This window comes from Zosterops lateralis (assembly GCF_965231275.1).
Source record: "Zosterops lateralis genome assembly, chromosome: 17".
Classification (NCBI taxonomy): Eukaryota; Metazoa; Chordata; class Aves; order Passeriformes; family Zosteropidae; genus Zosterops; species Zosterops lateralis.
The window spans coordinates 8,201,277-8,220,646 of NC_139777.1; the positions used below are offsets into that span (position 1 = coordinate 8,201,277).

Consider the following 19,370-nt stretch of genomic DNA (forward strand, 5'->3'; position numbering starts at 1 on the left):
GTTTGGTTTTTTTTCTCTTTTTGCCCTAATTGGCAATTAGCAAAGTAAGCTTGTTTTATAAGATTGTGAGAATACTACAATTAAAATGCCCTAAATTGCTGGATATTGAAGGAGAATGCAGTGATCTTACTTAAGCAGAAAGATCTGCAGTCAGGAGAAAGATATATTCATATTAAAGTGGACAGAACCCCCTCACAATTTAGATATTCAAGCACATAAAAAAACCCTAGACAAACATTTATCGTTTCCTTTACTTTTACAAATTAAATGCTGCATATTTGTTAAACTATTCTAAAACATTACAGCAGTTCAGGCATTTCTAGGAAGCAAAATGTTAGTAATAGAAAAAATAGGACTATCATGGCTAGTATGCAAAGCAAAACAACATTTTATGCTCTCAGTAAAACCAATAATCTGATGTAGCTACAAGCCATGTAAGTCCTTGCCTTATGGGAAAGGCAGTAAGTCCTTTACTATTTGTTTGATGCTGAACAAGACACCATTTACAGTAAACACAGAGTCTCAGGTGGTGTGTTTCAATCAAATGCAATCCTAAGTTTAGTGATTCTGATGGTTTATCTCACCAATTGCTCTGGAAACAGCCAAGGTACCATTAACCCTCCAGCAGTCCATGTAGGTTACACAGCCACCCAGAGTCTCAATCCTTGCTCTCTCATCCTGAAAAACAGTGGAATACATTTTGTTTGTTGCTCCAGCTTTTGTATTTCTACAATGAATACAGCAAACACACATATCAGAATCTAGCACAGAAACATACACATAGGATTACTTTAAACAAGCTACTACTTTCCATCCCTGCTCTGGCTTGTCCACAAAAAAAAGGAGAATTCAAGTTTTCGTACCATCTTATGCTTTCCCATATGGATGAGTAAATTTTCCTGCCACTTCTTCCCATTCCATACAGCAATTGGGTGAATATATAAATGTTCAGAATGAAATACATGATAACTAAGCTAAGTAACAATATTCTTTGCATTGATACTCCTTTAACTACTCAGTTATTACAAATATTCATGCAGCAAAAGACAAAAGGTCATGCAATGCCACCTAAACTTGCAAAATCTCCATCCAATTTCATGGAATAAAATATCTGGCTATTTAAAATAGATAGGAAATGCACTTTAAGCCAGTTAGGCCAGTAGATTAGCATTAGCTTTTCAATGATAGTACTGCATATAATGAAAGATTTGCATTATGCTAACATTTTAAATTGCTATTAATCTCAAATCACTAAGATATTTTGTAACAGGCAGATTTAAATTCACACACAAAAATTCTGTGAAAGTCTTTACTGCAAATTTTGAATAGTCTGAGCAGGAACTGAATTAAGTACTATCAGTACCATTCATTAGTACTTCCAAACAGGGAAGGGTAAGGGTTCACCTTGTCAAGATACAGGAGACAAGAAATTGTTAATTCCATGCATCCTAACATACAGTATATGTAAATATGTAAAGCACCAAACACTTAAAAACCTTGACTCAAAAAGGTTTCAAGAGAATCTGACCTCATACACTTAAGAGGAAAAAACAAGTCAGACTTACTTCTCTTTCTGGTTTGTGAGGTTCCATTAATGTCACAGCTTCCCCTTGCTGCACCAGCATCACCTGAGAGTCTCCCAGCCATGCTATGTGCAGTTTGTTCCCTACAATCAATGCAGACACACCTGTTGTGCCACTCCGCAGCTTCTACAGAAGGAAAACAGGTGTGTCAGGTGAATATTCAACAAGCCCTACTAGGATATATGGCAATATTGAAAACTCAGGTTTAATCACACTAAATGCTAGATTAGACCTGCTAATCCTAATTCAGGTACTTGAAAAAAAGGTGTAAGATAGTAGAGAGACTTGACATAAGCTATTTATAAACATTTTCTAACATGCAAATGATTAATACTGTCTCTTATGTTCTTCCTTCTCTTGCTCTTCAGACTGATCTAGGACACTATGAGCTCTGCTGTTTAAAGCAGAGACATGTACAAAAGCAAGAGGATCTGAATTTCAGTAGAATGAACATTTTACAAACACGTCTCTTTTACAATCAATCCTGTTTACATTCTCCACTCTATCACTAGCAGCTACAGATACCTTGCTCCACACAGATCTCCTTATCCTTGGGTATTTAAATGAGAATGTCAAAGGAAAAACATTTAACTATCCAAGATTCCCCTTAAAGATGAGTGTCAGACATTATGAAATGCTGGTCCCTCTTTCGTACCTCATTGACAGAAATGGAGATATTGACAACGAGTACTTCCTCAGTACTGCTATAATAAGAGTTCTCAAATACTGTAATGCAGATTTGAAGAAAGAATGTTCATGGTACCAACTTAATTCAAAGTTTAATCAATAGGTTTAATGAACTGAGGCACCTGATTTAAATCAAACACATTTTTCCACTTACAATCACCAGTGACACTAACAGTGGGACAAGAAAGAGGAAGATAGCGACCATATTATCAGGAAGAAAGAAATCTCTTTTCCAGGTAAGAGCTAGGACAACAGAACATCTAGAGGCTGTCTGGTTTAGACAAGGAGGCACCAGTATTCTCTCAATTGATATGTCAGAATCATTTAAATCACTTTAGCACTTCTTTTCAATTACTCATCTTGAACTCCCAAGCACTGGCTTTCCTCAAAATAAGAAATAATTTGATCAAACAAAACCATTATATGTAGCATAATTTCATAAAGAAGCCAGTGATTTAAATCAACTGTACTGTCAGAATTTTCTGGATAATACCACATTGTCCAACAGTTCTCAGTGTTATTGAAATACAATGGAATTAATCTCTACCCACTCACCTCTCTTTTGGCTTTGAAAAGAAACATTTCATCTGTCTTCTGGAAAGAGCATTTCAAGGCCTCAGCTGGATTCTTAACAATCTCTTCATGCAACCCAACGTTTACATGTAAGTGGGTTGCTGAGTAATTGGCAGCATCCACTCCACCGTGGCCATCGAACACCGCAAAGTAAGCGCGATCAACGTCATCCTTTTGCAGGGAGGGGGAGAGAGAAGGACATTCGTGTTGGAAACCAAAATAGCTCACAGACTGGTACCAACAAGCAAAGAGTCTTTATTCTAGGCTTTCTTCTGTACAAATGGCAATTTAAGTCAATTTACACATATACAAAATGGATAAAATAAGTGGGTACTTTGCAGGCCAATGGCTTTTCTTTGTTTGCTGTTAGTCACTTCCTATCCTTCAAAATAACCTGCCATTGAAGCAGCACACTGCTGGTTTTACAGTCCTCTGGCAGTTCCATGAACTGGCACTTGTACAACTGCTGTTTTCTATATCATAGAATGGTTTGGTTTGGAAGGGACCTTACAGACTATCTAATTCCAGCCCCTCTGCCACGGGAAGGGACACTTTCCACTAGACCAGGTTGCTCCAAGCCCCTCCCTTGTAGCCCCTTTAAACACTGGAAGTTACTATAAGGCATCTCCAGAGCCTTCTCTTCTTCAGACTGAACAGCCCCATTTCTCAGCCTGTCTTCACAGCAGAGTGTTCCAGCCCTCTCATCTTTATGCCCTCCTCTGGACTCGCTCCAGCAGGTCCAACTCATTGTTTATGTAGTGAGTCCCAGAGTTAGACAGCTCTGTGGTGGAGTCTCATCAGAGGAGGGTAGAGGGGCAGGTTCTCCTTCCTCAGCCTGCTGCCCTCATTGCTTTTGATTCAGCCCAGGACATGTTTGACTTTCTGGGCTGCAGGCACACATCACTGGGTCACACTGAGCTTCACATCAACAAACACCCCCAAGCCCTGCTCCTCAGGGCTGCTCTCAATCCATATATAAGTGGTGTCAGTCACAAGAACATTGTAACTCCAGCAACACAACACAAGGTGAACTTCCTATCTTCCCCTATCATAACTTATGACATGAATCCCAAAGTCACAAGATCTTCCCTGCATCACTTCTTTATCAGGGCAGCAGTTGGCCCCCAGCAGTGTGAGTCACTACGTCCTTGCTCCAGTGCAGACAAGACAAATAACTTATGGCAACAAATTCACAGATCATCCATCAGCAGAGCCCTGTGCTTACAGCAAGCAGCCCAGGCAGGCTGCCCTGCTGTGCCCAGACTCACCGAGAGACCGAAGAGCTGGTTGAACTCGGGGAGCAGGACGTGGCGATCCTCCATCTTGCGCCGCGCGTTGCGGATGGCGTGGATGGACACCAGCAGGAAGCGCCCCAGGGGCCGCAGCGGTGGCAGCTGCTTCTGCCACTTGGAGCACACGTCCCGCAGCTTGTTGAAAAAGCAGCGCTGCAGCGACTCCCCATCCAGCACTGACAGCACAGAGACAAAACACTAAGTGTTGTGTCCCACTTTCCCACACCATCTCATCTTATGGCCTGTCCTTCCTTTGAGTTTCTTTCCCTACAGCTACATACACACATCCAGCACTCTGCCTTTACAGGCTCTGCAAGAATTAAAATGAGGTCCTGAGAATAACGTGGAGAGAAAGTTGCAATGGAAAACAGTGTAGCATTAAGGATAAGAGCAGCTTGTTTACTTGCTAGTTCTTTTTCAAAATTAAGGTTTATCAAGCAGGTGATGACATTACAAAATTCATAACAAAGACCCCAAAGAATCAGTCTAGCATATTAGAAATGAATGTTATTATGTAAGTAAGTTTAGTAAGATATAGTGGTAGGAGTTCATATATACTGAAAAATAAAAGGGAATCATCAAGTGGGCAGAAAAACCTCTCAGATGAGATTGCTGTTGTCTTGGACACAAGGGCTGAAAAAGCACTGGCCTGGCTTTGGGTCAGGTGATGTCCTACTGAACCACTTCCACTGAAACAACGAGGAAATCTGAAAATGTTTGCTGAGGCCAATAGCTCAACTCTTAGTTGAGCTGAACAGATTAGAACTGTAAGCTGTTATCTTTATCTTTTTCAATACTGATGGTTGCAGGAGCTGCAGGGACAGAACACTTCCGCTACTCTCCAGCTTTGTCATTACAAAGCAGAACTGTAAACACCCACTGGGCAGAGCATGAAAAGCTCCAGCCAGACACTCAAATCCTTTTCTGGATAGATCCCAAAGATCAATTAATCCAAACTTGTTCATCAGGCTGAATGGCTTGGTGCTTGGTATTGTGTCTAGCTTTGCAACACAGTATCCCTCCAAACAGGTAACAATTTAAAGTTTTGAGTAGGAAACCTGCCTCAATGCTGAACCAACTAACTTCAAAACACACTGAAAAGAACATTTATATAGCAAAAATAATTTGCTGCTCACTAGTGTATATTCTAAAGAACTGCAGTGCATGAACTGTCATTCCTCTATCTATTTTATTCTGACTCCTGCTAACACTGCTAGCATTAAAGCTTCCTCAGAATTCCTTTTCTTAACTCCTCATTCACAAGCTTTTTTTCCCCCCCTCAGCAACAGTGGCTGGCCAGCTTCAAATGCATCTCTGGGCATGGAGAAATGAAAGCTTAAATTTAAACACACATCTTCGATTAGCAGCTACTACATACTAACCAAAATTACTATTGATTTGATTACTATGTAGGTGATAATGTACAAACTATAGAAACTTTTAAATATTAAATTATCCCTTACACAAAATAACTAAATAGGACAGCATCTCAGACAGCCTTGCCTAAAGCTGTTAGTTTACACATTTGTAAATGTCTAGACTACTACTGACCAGAAGACACATATTGCTGTTTAAATATTAAGCTTGTGAAATCTGACAAAGAATTTAGTACCTTCACAGCAGAAATGCTTCTGCAGTGTACCACAAACAGTGGTACTCACATGTGCACACACCCCCACCGTTGCTTTTATATAATCACTTCTCTTTCATTCCAAGAATGGTTTTTTTTTTGGACAGATTTATTACTGCAGTGCAGGAAGAGAGTTCATACTGTGCTGTAGCATGAGGAACAGCTTTCCTTCTAGTTGTACAGTTAAAGCAATGTAATTGCTTTAATAGCAATTACAAGATAGGAGAAAACAAATACAGTCCAAGAGTGCAGAAAAATTAACACCCTTAAAGTAGCTGTTCCTTGCTGAGATCAGGCAACACAAGTACCTGAACAATGAGCAGATTTCCACCACATTTGATAGGGAAATGATTGTCAGTAGAGATTTGATCTAAATGGCAATGGTGACACAAGAACGAACAAACAAATTAGACAGGAATATGTAAAATGGAAATTAAAGAAGGCTTCAACCATCAGAACAGGGAGGGCTCTGGGGTATTTGTCAACAAGGAACAGTAAGAGAATGTGACCTAGTTCAACATGAAACTCATCCAAGGATTTTCCAACTGTGTCTGCATTATCTTAAAAGTAGACTCCAGTCCTATCTTTATGACCTTCAGAGTGAAGCAGCACTCTGAATATTCTACAAATGTCCCCAATATAGAGTAACCAGAGACATCAGATGCTTGTGATCAAGAAAATGTCCATGTCCTATCAAGTTCTTCATTACTCCTTGTTTCTAAACATTATTTCTTTATTATTCAGATAGGGTTCATTTTGGTTTGTGGGCCCAAGATTGACATAAAACACAGAACTACAGATTACAATCCAAGGCTCAGAAATGTATAGCAGTTCATGTCTTCTATTACTGCCATAGTTCACCTCAAAGGTAATTACATGGGACTCAACAAAGAGTCTGCAGCACAGTGACTGCAGGATGCTCTGATAACAGTTTCCAACCGCTTTGTGCAAACCTACGTAATTATCCTGGGTGAGTTACAATATGCTGCCTCTGACTTTCCTGTAGAGGCTGCAGTGACCTGGTCACACTGAACTCCTATTTGCCAGCTCCCCCTCAAGGCAGAGCCCTGCTCCAGGTCAGATTAGCTGCAGTGAGTGAAGGCCACAAGCAGTAAGGTGAGGGATGACATAATCAGGGTGCAGCATGACTTAATTAACTGAGTTCCCCCTCCTGCCGTTTCAGACTTGGACATGAATACTGAAAGAGGCTTCTGGGAAGTGTCATATCCTGGCCATTGCACTGCTCTGTTTGGGGCACACTGAACTGCCTTTCAAGCCATCCCAGAGAAATGGAAGGGTGAGTATTTCCTCTTACGGAACAGACTGGTTTGCCTAAGACATCTCTTTTCCATTTTTATCTTCTACTCTGCCTGCATCCTGCTCCATTTAAATTCTTGGCACTGGACTGAAGGTTTGGTGAAGTCTAATGTTAAACACTTCAGCACGTAAATGCAATAGGACCATCTGTTACACAAGGCACAAACCCAGTGCTCAGTCACCAAGGTCTGTTCTCTCTCCAGTTCACTCAGGAGAAAATGCAGGCAGCAGGTAGAACACGTGCAAGGCTCTTCTTCCCTCAGCAGGAGAAGGTGGGAACCTTCATAGGGGAGAGTGGGAAGAAAAGAGATCATCGATAAAGACAGAGACTATCAAGCAACTTGCCAAGAGAAAGATTGGAGTTTCAAGATGCTCGAGATGTGGAGAAGCCAGAATCTGGTTGCCAAGACAAAAGCAAGATGGTTTATATGGATGAATTGAAGGTGTTGGTCTGGTTGTACAACAACTGGTGATGGTCAATGTCAAAACACAGGAGTAATTAGCTAAGGTCACTCTACCAAAGGGAAAAGGGCACACTCTCCCCTTTCAGAAAGCCAAACCACAGGATCAGTCAGGGCTTCAGACACTGTGTTTGCATGTTGCCCACAAAACTAGCACAGCTTCCTTTCATCCCACAGTGTTCTGGGTTTTGCTGTTACCCAGCAAAAGCAAATGAAGTTCCATTCACTGCTGCTTGTCAGGCAGCCTAACCAAATAAATCTGGGAAACACTTCAAAACACCAAAGTCTTCTGAAAGACAGCCTCTGGGAAAACCACAGACAGAAGAAGTATACTTACAGGTGAACCTTTCCTCATCTCCTTCTCCCTCTGTTTCCACATTTTGCAGCTTAAATTCAGTCAAGTCTGTTTGAAGAACTCCATCCACTGCAGCATGGATCAATGATGCTGCAAGAAGTGGTGAAACATCTCTGCTGGTAAGAAAAAGAAAGGAAAGCAAAATAGACTGCATTAGTTTAAACTGAGCTACAACCTCACAGCATATGGCTGGTGACCTCAGACTCAGAAACCATTACACACAATAATACAAACTTCTTTAGTAAACTAGTAGAGCAAACCATATGTTCAATATTTATTCACACAAATCTTTAGTAAGATCCTCAGTTAAGACAACTGCTTTCTCAAGAATGTAAAGAGGAAGAAGTGTATGAATCATATTTTCAAACTGTTGCCTCACACTCCAGTCACAGATGGTACCTCTTTCTCTTGAGCTCTCAGATGGGAACTGCTACCTTCAATTCCAGCCTCTGAACACACATTTTGTTTCTACTCACTACACAGCATTTCTTGCTTGCAGTCAACAATCTCACCACAGACAGTATCAAGATCTCAGCATTGTGGTAGATGCAAATCTCTAAAAAAGTTACTTGGAACTCTCCTTCCCTTCACAAGAAAAGTCATGCTTAGTGCTAACTTCCAGCCCTTATCATTCAGTTTGTTCTGACTGGAAGTTTCCCAAAGAAACCACCCAGGTAAAAGATGCAAAGAGTTGAGACTGGAGACTAGGATGAGAAGAGACTCCAAGACTTGTCATTAAGATGAAGCTTTTAGGTAGGCATCTAGAAGACAAAAAATACTACATGATCTGCTCACCATCTCCTGTTCACTCAACGCTTTATTCAAGCCACATGCTTTAAGAAGCACACATTTGCTATAATGTTTTTGAATCTGTAAACAAGTAAATCCCATCCAACTCCAAAAGGAAGCTACTATAAAACAACTCCTATATTCACTATAGTCTTGTAGCAAGCACTAACCACTACAGTACACAGCACATGTTCCAGCCATTTTCTATGAGCACAATGAAGAATAAGAATCAACATCCATAAAAAGCCACTTTATCCATTGTTCCTGGAGTGTTTGATTCCCACAAGGTATCGAATTACACAAGCAAAACAAATACCACATTAAGGCACCTACAGCAAGTCAAGGACAAGAACTTTGCTTTGCCAGGAAACATTAGAAAGTTCTGCATAAAACTGGTTTGCTGGGGAGCACGAAATGGTGGAAGCATTGGTTTGTGATGCTGCTCAGCAATGAGTGGTTTGTGCATACAGAAGGGCAGGAGGGGAAGACCGCGGGGTTTTAGATCCCAGTGACAACAAGCTGAAATGCATTTTGCCATTGTGCTCCTGAAAGACGGGCCTTGTCACATCCTCACAGCCGTGTATGAGCACCTCCCGTGGCAGCAAACAGAAACCATTGTGTCAGTCAGCAGGCTCCAACACAGGCCTGCTTTATGCCACACATTCTGTGGCACTGACGGCCCAATTTAATGAGTTATTTCGGTACTTCAAATAGATGGCAATGTGTTTGCAGTCCTTTCAGTGCTAGCTGCAGTCATGTCACATCAAGGGAAAACAGAATGTGGCTTTTTATTTCTTTTTAAGGCTAATATGTTTATGGGACTCAGTTTCTTTCCTAGCTCAGTTAAAGTAACAATGCCTGCTTATAATGACTCTGACACTGACAGACAACCTTTTAAAAGGTCAGGCAAGGAATACACCCAAAAGAGATATGGCACTCCCTGCCCTCCAAAATCCTTCTTCCTGTTGTTGTTCCCATAAGAGAAAAAGAAAGGACTACGAAAATATAAGCCCCACAAAGAATGTGAGATGTGTTGTTGATGCTGCTGACAGTCAGAAGCTTTAGTCAAAGCACGTTTTGGCTCCACAAATAGAGACAAGAAACATTAAGAAAACAACAATGCATTTAGCTGCACAGTGAGAGCCACAGCTTCAGACATCTTCAGAATTTCTCTGCTATGCTGGAAGAAAAAAAATCAAATCTAGCCTGGGTTCACAGCTCAGCATCAGAAGAGGGCTTAATACTTTGATTTTAAACTTTGTACATTTCTGCTTTCCAGAGTCCAGGATTGCTGAACTGGGTCCATAAAAAGCAGCTTAAACAAAAAGAAATCTACTAAGTGCTATAATGCACAAGTTCTATATAAACCTCTGCTAACAGGATGCCTGTAACAAAGAAAAAAAATTACAAATTATGTCACATCCTTCAACTTTTTTCCAGTTGCCAACCAGTTCCTAAAAGGAAAATTCAATGATTCCTCAGTACAGATATGCTTCATTCAGCTTTGCTTCCTACGTATTTCCTCCCCCTCCATAGTTCTGCAAATCTATTAGAAAGTGGTTGTTTATTGGGATTTTGTTATGCAGAGAGCAACATCAAACAATTGATTCCGACACACTGAATAAAGATAAAAGTCTAAAAAATTACCCAACCTATTTAGTTCAATCTCAGTTCTGAACAGAACACATTTGTAATTACTCCATTAACTGTTTATTATAGTATTATCATATTGGCAAGACAGGTTTTCACTTGAGCTCAAGTAAATGGAGCTCCAAGGAACAGCATCTTTCATTCAGGTTCAATATTTACCAGTTCTAGGTTCACCTTCTAAATCAGAGACTTTAAGAGTTAACAAAATGTGTCATTAAAAAAGAGCAAGAACTGCTGCTTTAGTCGAGAGCTACAAGGTCTCACTTGGCTGGAGAATATCTGGAAACAGCCACAGTACCTATGGCAACCAGTGCAAAAGTAACCCACTGCAATTACCATTGCAGACTTCAAACCTTTCCTGTAAGCAACGAAGAATGTCACTTATTGTTAAAATCTTCCTTTCAAAGAAGCCCAAGACACCCTGGTGGTGAGCTGAACCAAGCATAATTTAATCTCCATGAATCAGAAGGAACACTGTAGCAGTTTCCTAAGTGGAAAACCAACTATATTGGGAAGAAGAGGAAAGCTGGTGGGGTGTGTTACATGCACAGGATGCTACTTTAGGGGAATTTTAGAAGAAACACGTTAGCCCCGTTCCTTTGACACGCAACACTAAACACTCAGCCTCGGCACACACAGGCTAGTAGTAAACAGACCTTGAATTTCTTTGCTGCAGGCTATTTCTTTGCTAACATAAAGGGTGTGTTTTGACCACAAAAAAAAAAATATTTAAAAATAATTAAAGCATGTCGTAACAGTGCAGACAAGGCATCTGTGGCTTCACCAGCAGCTGAGGTCAGATCAGCAGTGGCTGGAACACAGAGCTCTTACCCTCCAGCCATTCACAGTAAAATACAAGACTCATTTCAAAAACCTGAGTACAGATAAAAGAGGTAAGTTAAAGACTAAAGCATTACTTATGCTAATAAAGATGACAAATTTATATGCCACCCTCCTCCTTGAAAGATTCTGGACTACTGGACACATACAGTACTGGTAAAAGGAGCTATGCAAAGCTCCTGCTGATACACATATCTCTGGGCCAAAATAAAGTTACACACGGAAGCAGAATGCAGTTATGATATTTTGCATGCTTTAGATTTGGCAAAAATTACACACCAGAACTTGCTTCTCTTGTTCACCTTGTTTGTCTTCTGCGATACAATTTTGTTATCTATTTTATTTCATTTCAAAAGACCAGCTGTCACACCACCACAGCCACAGTGTAATCACACAGGTCAACTATAAGACTCTTACTGACCCTTTTAGTACCAGTCTTCAGAAAGAGAAAAACTAAAATATTCATGTTCTTTTGGGAAGCAGAAACACAATAAGATAACTTCTTACTCGTTTTTATTTGGGTCATTAAATCCCTAGTACACCTACAGCAAGTGTTGCAAACGAGTCACCAGTTCAAAGATGTTCCCACCTCTTCTTCCCCTCCAGTTCAAGAGGATACATTCAGAAGTCAATAGCAAACAGTTTTTTGGGTAAGGGGGAAACATCCAGAGCATCAAAGGTCAGGCCACTACACCTTGACCAGAGCCTCAGCTACAACTATACTTTTTACAAAGGCTTGAAAACAACTGACAGACTTCCTGCACTGCTCCATGCTCAGCTTAGAGGGGCTTTGAGGACTCAGAGTAGTGCAGCAAATGGCAGACCCCAAAAAGCTGCTCCTCAGCCCTGGGAGCAGAGGAGTGAGCTCTGTGTCCCCTTGGAGGGTGGCACACAGCCTCCCTCAGACATGCCAAACACCCCATGTTTACACAAAGCCTTCTGCATTTTTATTTACCTATTTTGCAAGCAAAAAAAAATCAAATTCCCCCTATCCCAAATAGACACATTCTCCCACATTACTTACAGGAAATCTGTTTGTATAGAATAAAGCACATTTAGAGAGATAACCAACTGTCTTGGCCAAGTGTTGATCACTTATCTTTCAGATTAAAAAACAGTGACATGATTTTTTTTCTAGACATAATTACCAAAGTCATGGCAACAAGGCAGGAGTGGTACTGGAGGCCAGAGCACCAATCCTCCTTTCAGACTGTGCATACACACACATACTGGGGAGAAAGAGGTGCTACATCTGAGAACACAAGCTCTAGCACAAGTCAGCTGCAGCTGCCTCATGTCCAAGGGAAGATGTGCCCTCCTCTGCTTCATGGGCAGATCACACAGAGCACAGCTCTGCCACTGCAGGCTCGGGTGTGTTTCTAGCATGTTACAGCTCTATCAGCAGAGGGTTTAGTGCAGATCTGCAAATGCCAGCAGTTCTCCAGCAAATGAAAGATCCTCTCACACTGCCAAAATAATAGCGGGTCACAAGTTTCCTCATAAACAAAAGCTGCTTGTATTCAGTATTTTCTCCTCAATTTGCTACTTTTATTTCCCCTTTCTCTTTTTATTCTTATAATCAACTGCAGAATGTTTCCACTCAAGCAGCTTTAAGCATTAGCATTTAATAGAGCAGTACTCAGAGTTCCCAGGGTGATGGTGGCCAGAAAAGTAGAAATATATATCCATTAAGGAGAGAACATCTGACATTCTACAATGCACAGGAAGTTGTTTCTTGTGCTAATGACATCAGGTCATTAAAGGAGATGAACAAGAGGGAATCAAAACAAATACATAAACAGTTCCACACACAGAATTACCATCTCTTATGGTTACATGAAACAGTTTTTTTCCAGCTTTTCTTATGAAACTACCAGAAGCAGCAGCTTTAGACTCCAGAATCCATCTGTTCAGGCCCTTCAGTCATCACCGAACAGTTTTTATACAAAATGTGCAATGAAGAGTCACCTGCTACTTCCATTTCATTCTCAGCAGGAAGAAAAACTCCACAGCAGAACAGGAGAGGCTTAATTCCACAAAAGCCACTTTTCAATTAAGCCCTAAACGTGTTGTTTCAAAATTGAGTATTTATCCTGAAACAACAACAGAAAGACTCTCACAGAGGTTATGAGAGCAAAATATGCAAACATGCTCCCAAGTAAGATGTACCAATGCGTTACATCAAATTGTTCAAATTAGGAATAAGGAAGTAAGTTTTAGGGAACTTATTAAAAGCAGAGGTCACTGTAGAAAGTAATTTTACAGAAGAAGGCACTTAAGAGCATTTTAAAAAGATATTGGGAAATCAGAAGCAATATAAGATTTTCTTTCCCCCCTCCTCATACTTAAATCACATTAAAACATCAAAATATCAGAATTGCTGAATTAACTACTCAAAAAGAAGGGACTACTGGAAATAAAGATGCCAGGGCCACACCTTGGTGTGAGCACTACAGTGTAAAGCACAAAGACACAAAACAGGATGCTGAGGCAACAGCAGATGGCTTGGGAGGGGGCAGAACAGGAAACCCAAGTCTCTCAACTGTTATTGTAGTAAATCTCCTCCAACAGGAAGGCTGCAGGAATTTCACATTGTTCTTTGGATATGTCACAGGATGGCCAGACAAGTTTCAGCTCCTATCAAGAGGAAGATGAAATTTCTGTATTTGGGGGTCTGATTTCATCTCACGTTCTGTTGCAGTGAAAGTCAGGAATATTTCAGGTTAATTTCTAAAGCTTGGGAAGTAACTAATTTCACCTATTTACACAGACTTTCAGAACACAGCTATTACCCAAAAGTGTATGTTAATTAAAATTCTGAAAAACAAGATTACTTAAGTCTGCTCTGACTCTTCAAAATGTTATCTATGTATTTAGCTGCAGCTAGCAGCAGGCAGTTCCATTGATTTAAATGAACCATTCAAAGTAGAAATATCTGCAAAGCTTCACCAGATTAGTGATTTAGGGGCGAGGCCTGCCAGAGAACAAAATGGTTTGCTGTTTTAGCTGGTGTTTCACTATAGTAGCTGCATTTGCAGAAGTTTGTTAAAACAATTCATTTTCGATGAGGACATTCAGGGCTTAGCCTGTGCATCCAGCTGCTCCCATGTAAAAAGATGTGTGCAGCCTTGGAGAAGCAACAGCATTCAGAAACTCCTTGTTGGAAAGAACCAAAGTTATTTCTTGGCCCATTCTCTTCTCAACAGAGATCCTGGTCAGTAGTGGAGGAACAACATTCCTCGTTGCAAAGGCACAAAGGTTTGTGCCTCCAAGCAACTGGAAGAACAAGCTAAACATCACCATATGTTGTCTCATGAGCCAAGGATATTGGTGGACCTTGATTAGCTTGGGCCCTGCTGGGCATGACCCAAACATCTGTGCACGTGTGAATGAAGTACCTGACAACACAGAAATGAAAAGCAGAACAGCAGAACTGAGTGTCAAACTTGAGTCCCAATAACACTTTGATCTACAGAGAAATCCTTCATCATACTAATCACCATGTAAAATACATTCTGTGATGCTGGAGTGTTAGAGAAATCTCACACTCAGGAAACAGAGATCAAGCAACAATGCCAGGAGTCAGCAAGGTACATCCAATAACACCTTCAGTGTTAAAGCTGTGTGGAATAACACAGTGATATTTGAGGGTGTGTGTTTTTCACTGAGCTGCTGTCTGTGTGTTTGGGACACTGCCACAACAGCCTGCAGATCACGGGATCTCAACTACAGTGACCTCCTGCACAGTCACTAATCTGGTACCACTTCTGCATCTTCAACAACTTTTATACAAACATTTAAACGTCTTCTAATGTCACTCCTCACCCTTATTCTTCCATTTCTTAAAATCTTTAACATCCTTATTTCCTTACTATCCCCTCATCTATTTTATTGAGGATTCAAATCAACAGAAAAGTTTATTTAGCCTTAAAAGCTGCATTTTTAATTGTTCCACAGTAGCAAACAATGGAAAAAATGTAATGTTGGCAATTTCTCACAGAATCAGAGACTTCAGTTTCAGTTCCTAATTACAGGGATTATAAGAAGGCCTGCAACTTCAAAACATAAGATTCCTGTCTTGGCCTTGGGCTGTATCAGTCTTTTTCTCCTCATGCAAGAACTTAGCCTACACAACAGGAAAATGCAGCCTTTTTGCAACTGCAAGATGAGGTTTCTCCTTGTCATAGGAGTCCAAAACTGAGCTATAATTCTGCAGAGATCCCTACATTTGACACTTCAGGTACACTACATTACACCCAAACTCATGGCTTCACCCAAACACAGAGCTGCCTGAAGCCAGCCATGAGAATTCATAAACCACTTTCATAATCTATTTATGTTTTTCACAAACATTTCACAAAAAAAAAAAAATAGTAAGTAGATTGCTGCACTTTAATTCTGCTTTACTTTTTTTAGCTCTCTTTCCCTCCTTTTTTTTTTTTTTTTTTTTTTTTTTATTGCCAGCTCAGGACTTGGGCAGCTCCACCAGAGAGGCTGTGGAGCCAGAACTGGCTGCAGGGCAGGTATGTGAAAAATGCAGCTTCTGACACTGGCAGGCTCCTCTCTGTGTAAACACCAAGAGTGACAGGTGAGGTGAAAGCATTGCAAAACCACCATTCCTCTTCTGTTTCCACTTGTTACCGTGCCCAACAGACAACAACAGAACATCAGCAGATATGCAGATCAGAAACGCTGATTTTTAAAGCACTGCAGTTTGAGTAACACGTCCCATAACTCTACAGCCTCATACCTTCCTCTCTAAACCAAGTGTAGAGAGCATCAGCCTGGCCCACGTGGCAGAGTGGGTGCCATGTGATAAGTGTTTGTTCAGGACTGGCATTACCCTGCTCTCTCTAAAGCACTCACCCAGAACAGCTCTTGCTGCACAGAGTTCAAAGATTCAATGCACGTGATGAATCTGCAGTCTCACTGTGGAATGCAACAGCTGTGTTTTGTTCAAGAGCAATTTAGTCAAAGCACAACTAAATAATGCAATGATTATCCGTGCCTTTTTAAACTACAGACTAAGAAATTGTATTTCTTCGGTATGCATTTCTCAGCTTCATCTTTAGGCACACCATCTAAGTGAGTGATATCACGTCCATAATCATCTCTGTAATACGTAGGAATGACTTGATTTTTAAGGCAAATTTCCCAGACAATTCAAATATCTAAAAATCACCTATACACTTTCAACAATAGCAACAAAAAAAATCTATTTGGCGTTAATAAACCCACCAGATGGTAGTTAAAAAGGTAAGTAATTCAAACCATGTTTACTACCTATCAAATTCCTCTCGTAACCAGGTAACATTCAGCATATACCAAACCAGAACCAGTCTCCTCCACTCCCCAGTACCACAGCACAGTTTGATCACCACTCGCGTTCTTTCAGACCATCCACAATCCCTGTTGTTGACTCTTAAGAGCAAGTTAGTGAAGCAGATTGTGGCAGGAACTTTGTAACAGCTGGATGGCTCAGGCCCTACCGCCGAAGTGCAGTGAGAGAATGGAGTGACAGGGGACAAGAAACTGGTGGGAGACAACTTGTTCTTGGTAAAGCATTAACTTGACAAAAGAAGTAAGTCACATTCAAATTCTTAGTATTAAAGACGAAGCCTAAACCGCTCAGGATGAAGGCTATAAGGATGCAGCCAGGGGATGACAGCAGCATCACGGATGAGCAGCTGTGTGCTCCAGCAGCGGTGTGACTTTGCTCCTGAAGTTTTCAGAAAACATCAGCCTGAGGAGCCCACAGGAGCTCGGGAGGGCTGGGGAGCGGAGCAGCCCTGGAGCTGGCTCTCCTCTCACCGCTGGCGGCCCTGCGGGGCACTCAGGGACTCCCTCCTCCCTCCCGGCCCCCAGGCTGGCCCGCACAGAGCCCCGGACCCGAACCAGCCGTGGGGCTCCCCCGCAGGGCCGGCCCTGCTGTGCTGACCGCGGGCTGTGACTGACCCCGCGCCCAGGGGGGGACAGGAACGTGTTGGAAAAGCACACACACAAACAATACTGTGAAAGCACGGGGCCGAAGGCCTGTGGCCCGAACAGAAGCACGCTACTAACAGTCACCAAAAGGTATTTAGAAGGGGGAATAACCCTAAATACATCTCCAAACCTAAAATCCCCCGGAGGCGCTGCGGGCTCTCTCTCCCCCGCCCCCGGCGGGCCCCGCGTCAGGAGGAAGCGCCTCCCGCGCCTGCACCTGCTGCGGCCCCGCTGGGCCCGGCCCCGCTCCCTCACGGCGGCGCCCCCGGCCCGGCCGGGCCCCGCCCGCCCCCTCACCTGCTGCCCAGGAGGCTCCTGGCCCGCTCGGCCAGCGCGCCCGGCACCTCGGGCCTGCTCAGGGCGCCGCACCCCGCAGAGCTCCACGGCAGCGGCTCCCCCGGGCCCAGCGGCGCCGGGAAGTCCCTGAGGAAGGAGCTGAGGGGAGCCGCGGACGGCTCCAGTCCCAGCGCCATGGCGGCGCTGCCCGGCCGGACGGGGGGGCGGGCGGGGCCGAGTGCGGGGAGCGGGGCCGGCCCCTTTAAGGGACGCGGGGGGGCGGGGCCTGGGGGCGGGGCCGGGAGGGGGCGGGGCCGAGAACAAAGCCCGGAAGGCGGGGACGGGGACGCCGCTGTCTGACCGGAGCGGACCCGGGGCCCTTCCGCACACCCTCTGCCACCAGAGAAGGGCTGCAAGCGGCAGAAAGCAGCGGGAAGGTTTCCCAGGGATGCCTCTCCACTGAGCCCTCCCTGCGGTCAGCACGTGTGGAATCCTAGAATAACCTTAGCTGGAAGAGACTATCAGGATCACCCCAAAAATCTCACCATGTGCCTGACATCATTGTCCACGCCTCCTACGGCTTCCCCTCCAGACCCTTCCCCATCCTCGTGGCTCTCCTTTGGACGCTTCCTAATAGCTTAATGTATTTTTTACACTGTGATGCCCAAAACTGCTCACAGTACTCAAGGTGAGTACTGACCCAGGCGGGTGGCTTTTCCATCCTAAAATATTTACTCTGCATTAGATTATGAACGATTACACACCCTGACAAATCACACATGGAGATGCATGCAAATGGGAATGGCACAAAGAGATTCAACAAGCAAAAGTCTGTCTGCAAATAACGAAGAGATTTTACAAGCAAAAGTTTGTCTGCAAATAACAAAGTAAAAGCCATACTTGGAGGAAGAGGAAAGCATTCCCACTCAGCTCAGAAGCCACGGAGAACAACCAATGACAGGTTTCCTACACTTCCAGGACCCCCTTCAAGCATCACAGAAATCCCAGCCCACAGCAGCCAGCTGGGCACACAGGATGTTCAGAGCAGTTCCTGGTGTTCAAACCAGGCTACAAGGTAAGAGAGGACTTGAACACCTGAAATCAGGACAAGCACCCTGGAAGCCGCTGTAGTTTATGCCAAGACCTACGACTCCAAGGCACCCCATCAACTTCATTTTAAAATCAATGTTTTCTTCGTGAAAAGAAGCTATTTGCTCCAGCCTGCTTTTACCAGAAAGAACTAAAAAGAACTACAAGAAAAAAACCTTTTACCTATGGCTGCATCTTCTAAGCAGTACTGTTAAAACATAGTTCATGTTTGAGCTGTAACTGTATAAACAAACATTTGATCAGAGGAACAGGCTTGGTGCTGTGGTATTTGGGCTGTGTTCTCTGGTTCAGTAAATGCACACACTGTGCCAATTAAAACAGCAGAGTTGTAACTTACCTTTGTAGGGACTTGTCTTTCCTCTCTGTTACCAGTGCATCCCATGTCAGGCTGCCCTCTGCACATTCTGTGTTGAAATGCTGCAGCCTTTGCACCTCCCATCTGACCATAACTAGTGCTGAAACTGTTTTGGGGCTGTAGATGACACAAACTGTATTTGACCAGATGACCAGACATGCTCAGCCATAAGCACATAGAAGGAAAAAGGAGAGTATTATATATTTGTACAATGAGATTTTGCAATGTGGCACCCAGTGCTGCAGTGGTTAGATACAGCTCCACACAAAAGCATGAGGACACCCCTCCTTTTGACAGCAAAACTAACCAACACTGAAATGACAATTCAGGGAACAGACAGGACAAACTGTATTTTGTCAGATATGATCAGTGTGACCACAGAGGAATAAACTAGCATGGATGCTCAGCCTTCCAGCAGCAGGAGGGAGGTCTTATTTAACTGGGGCCCATTGACCATGAGATACCAA

The 19,370-nt window shown here is 42.7% G+C and overlaps 1 protein-coding gene across 4 annotated transcripts in view; it reads right to left on the reverse strand.

Annotated features, from left to right (window-relative positions):
- Window positions 1-18,502, reverse strand: part of PPM1F (protein phosphatase, Mg2+/Mn2+ dependent 1F) — a 31,294-nt gene extending 12,792 nt beyond the window's left edge. For all 4 annotated transcript variants that reach the window (XR_014591305.1, XM_083874076.1, XM_083874078.1 and 1 more), the window contains exons 1-6: window positions 17,460-18,502; window positions 7,881-8,011; window positions 4,112-4,311; window positions 2,826-3,014; window positions 1,566-1,709; window positions 585-678 (exon numbers count right to left, since the gene is read on the reverse strand). Coding sequence is in view for 3 of the 4 variants with exons in the window: in XM_083874076.1 (XP_083730202.1) it covers window positions 585-678; window positions 1,566-1,709; window positions 2,826-3,014; window positions 4,112-4,311; window positions 7,881-8,011; window positions 17,460-17,635 (934 nt within the window). In the remaining variant the exon portion in view is untranslated. The remainder of the gene's footprint in view (window positions 1-584; window positions 679-1,565; window positions 1,710-2,825; window positions 3,015-4,111; window positions 4,312-7,880; window positions 8,012-17,459) is intronic.
- Window positions 18,503-19,370: the final 868 nt, after the last annotated feature.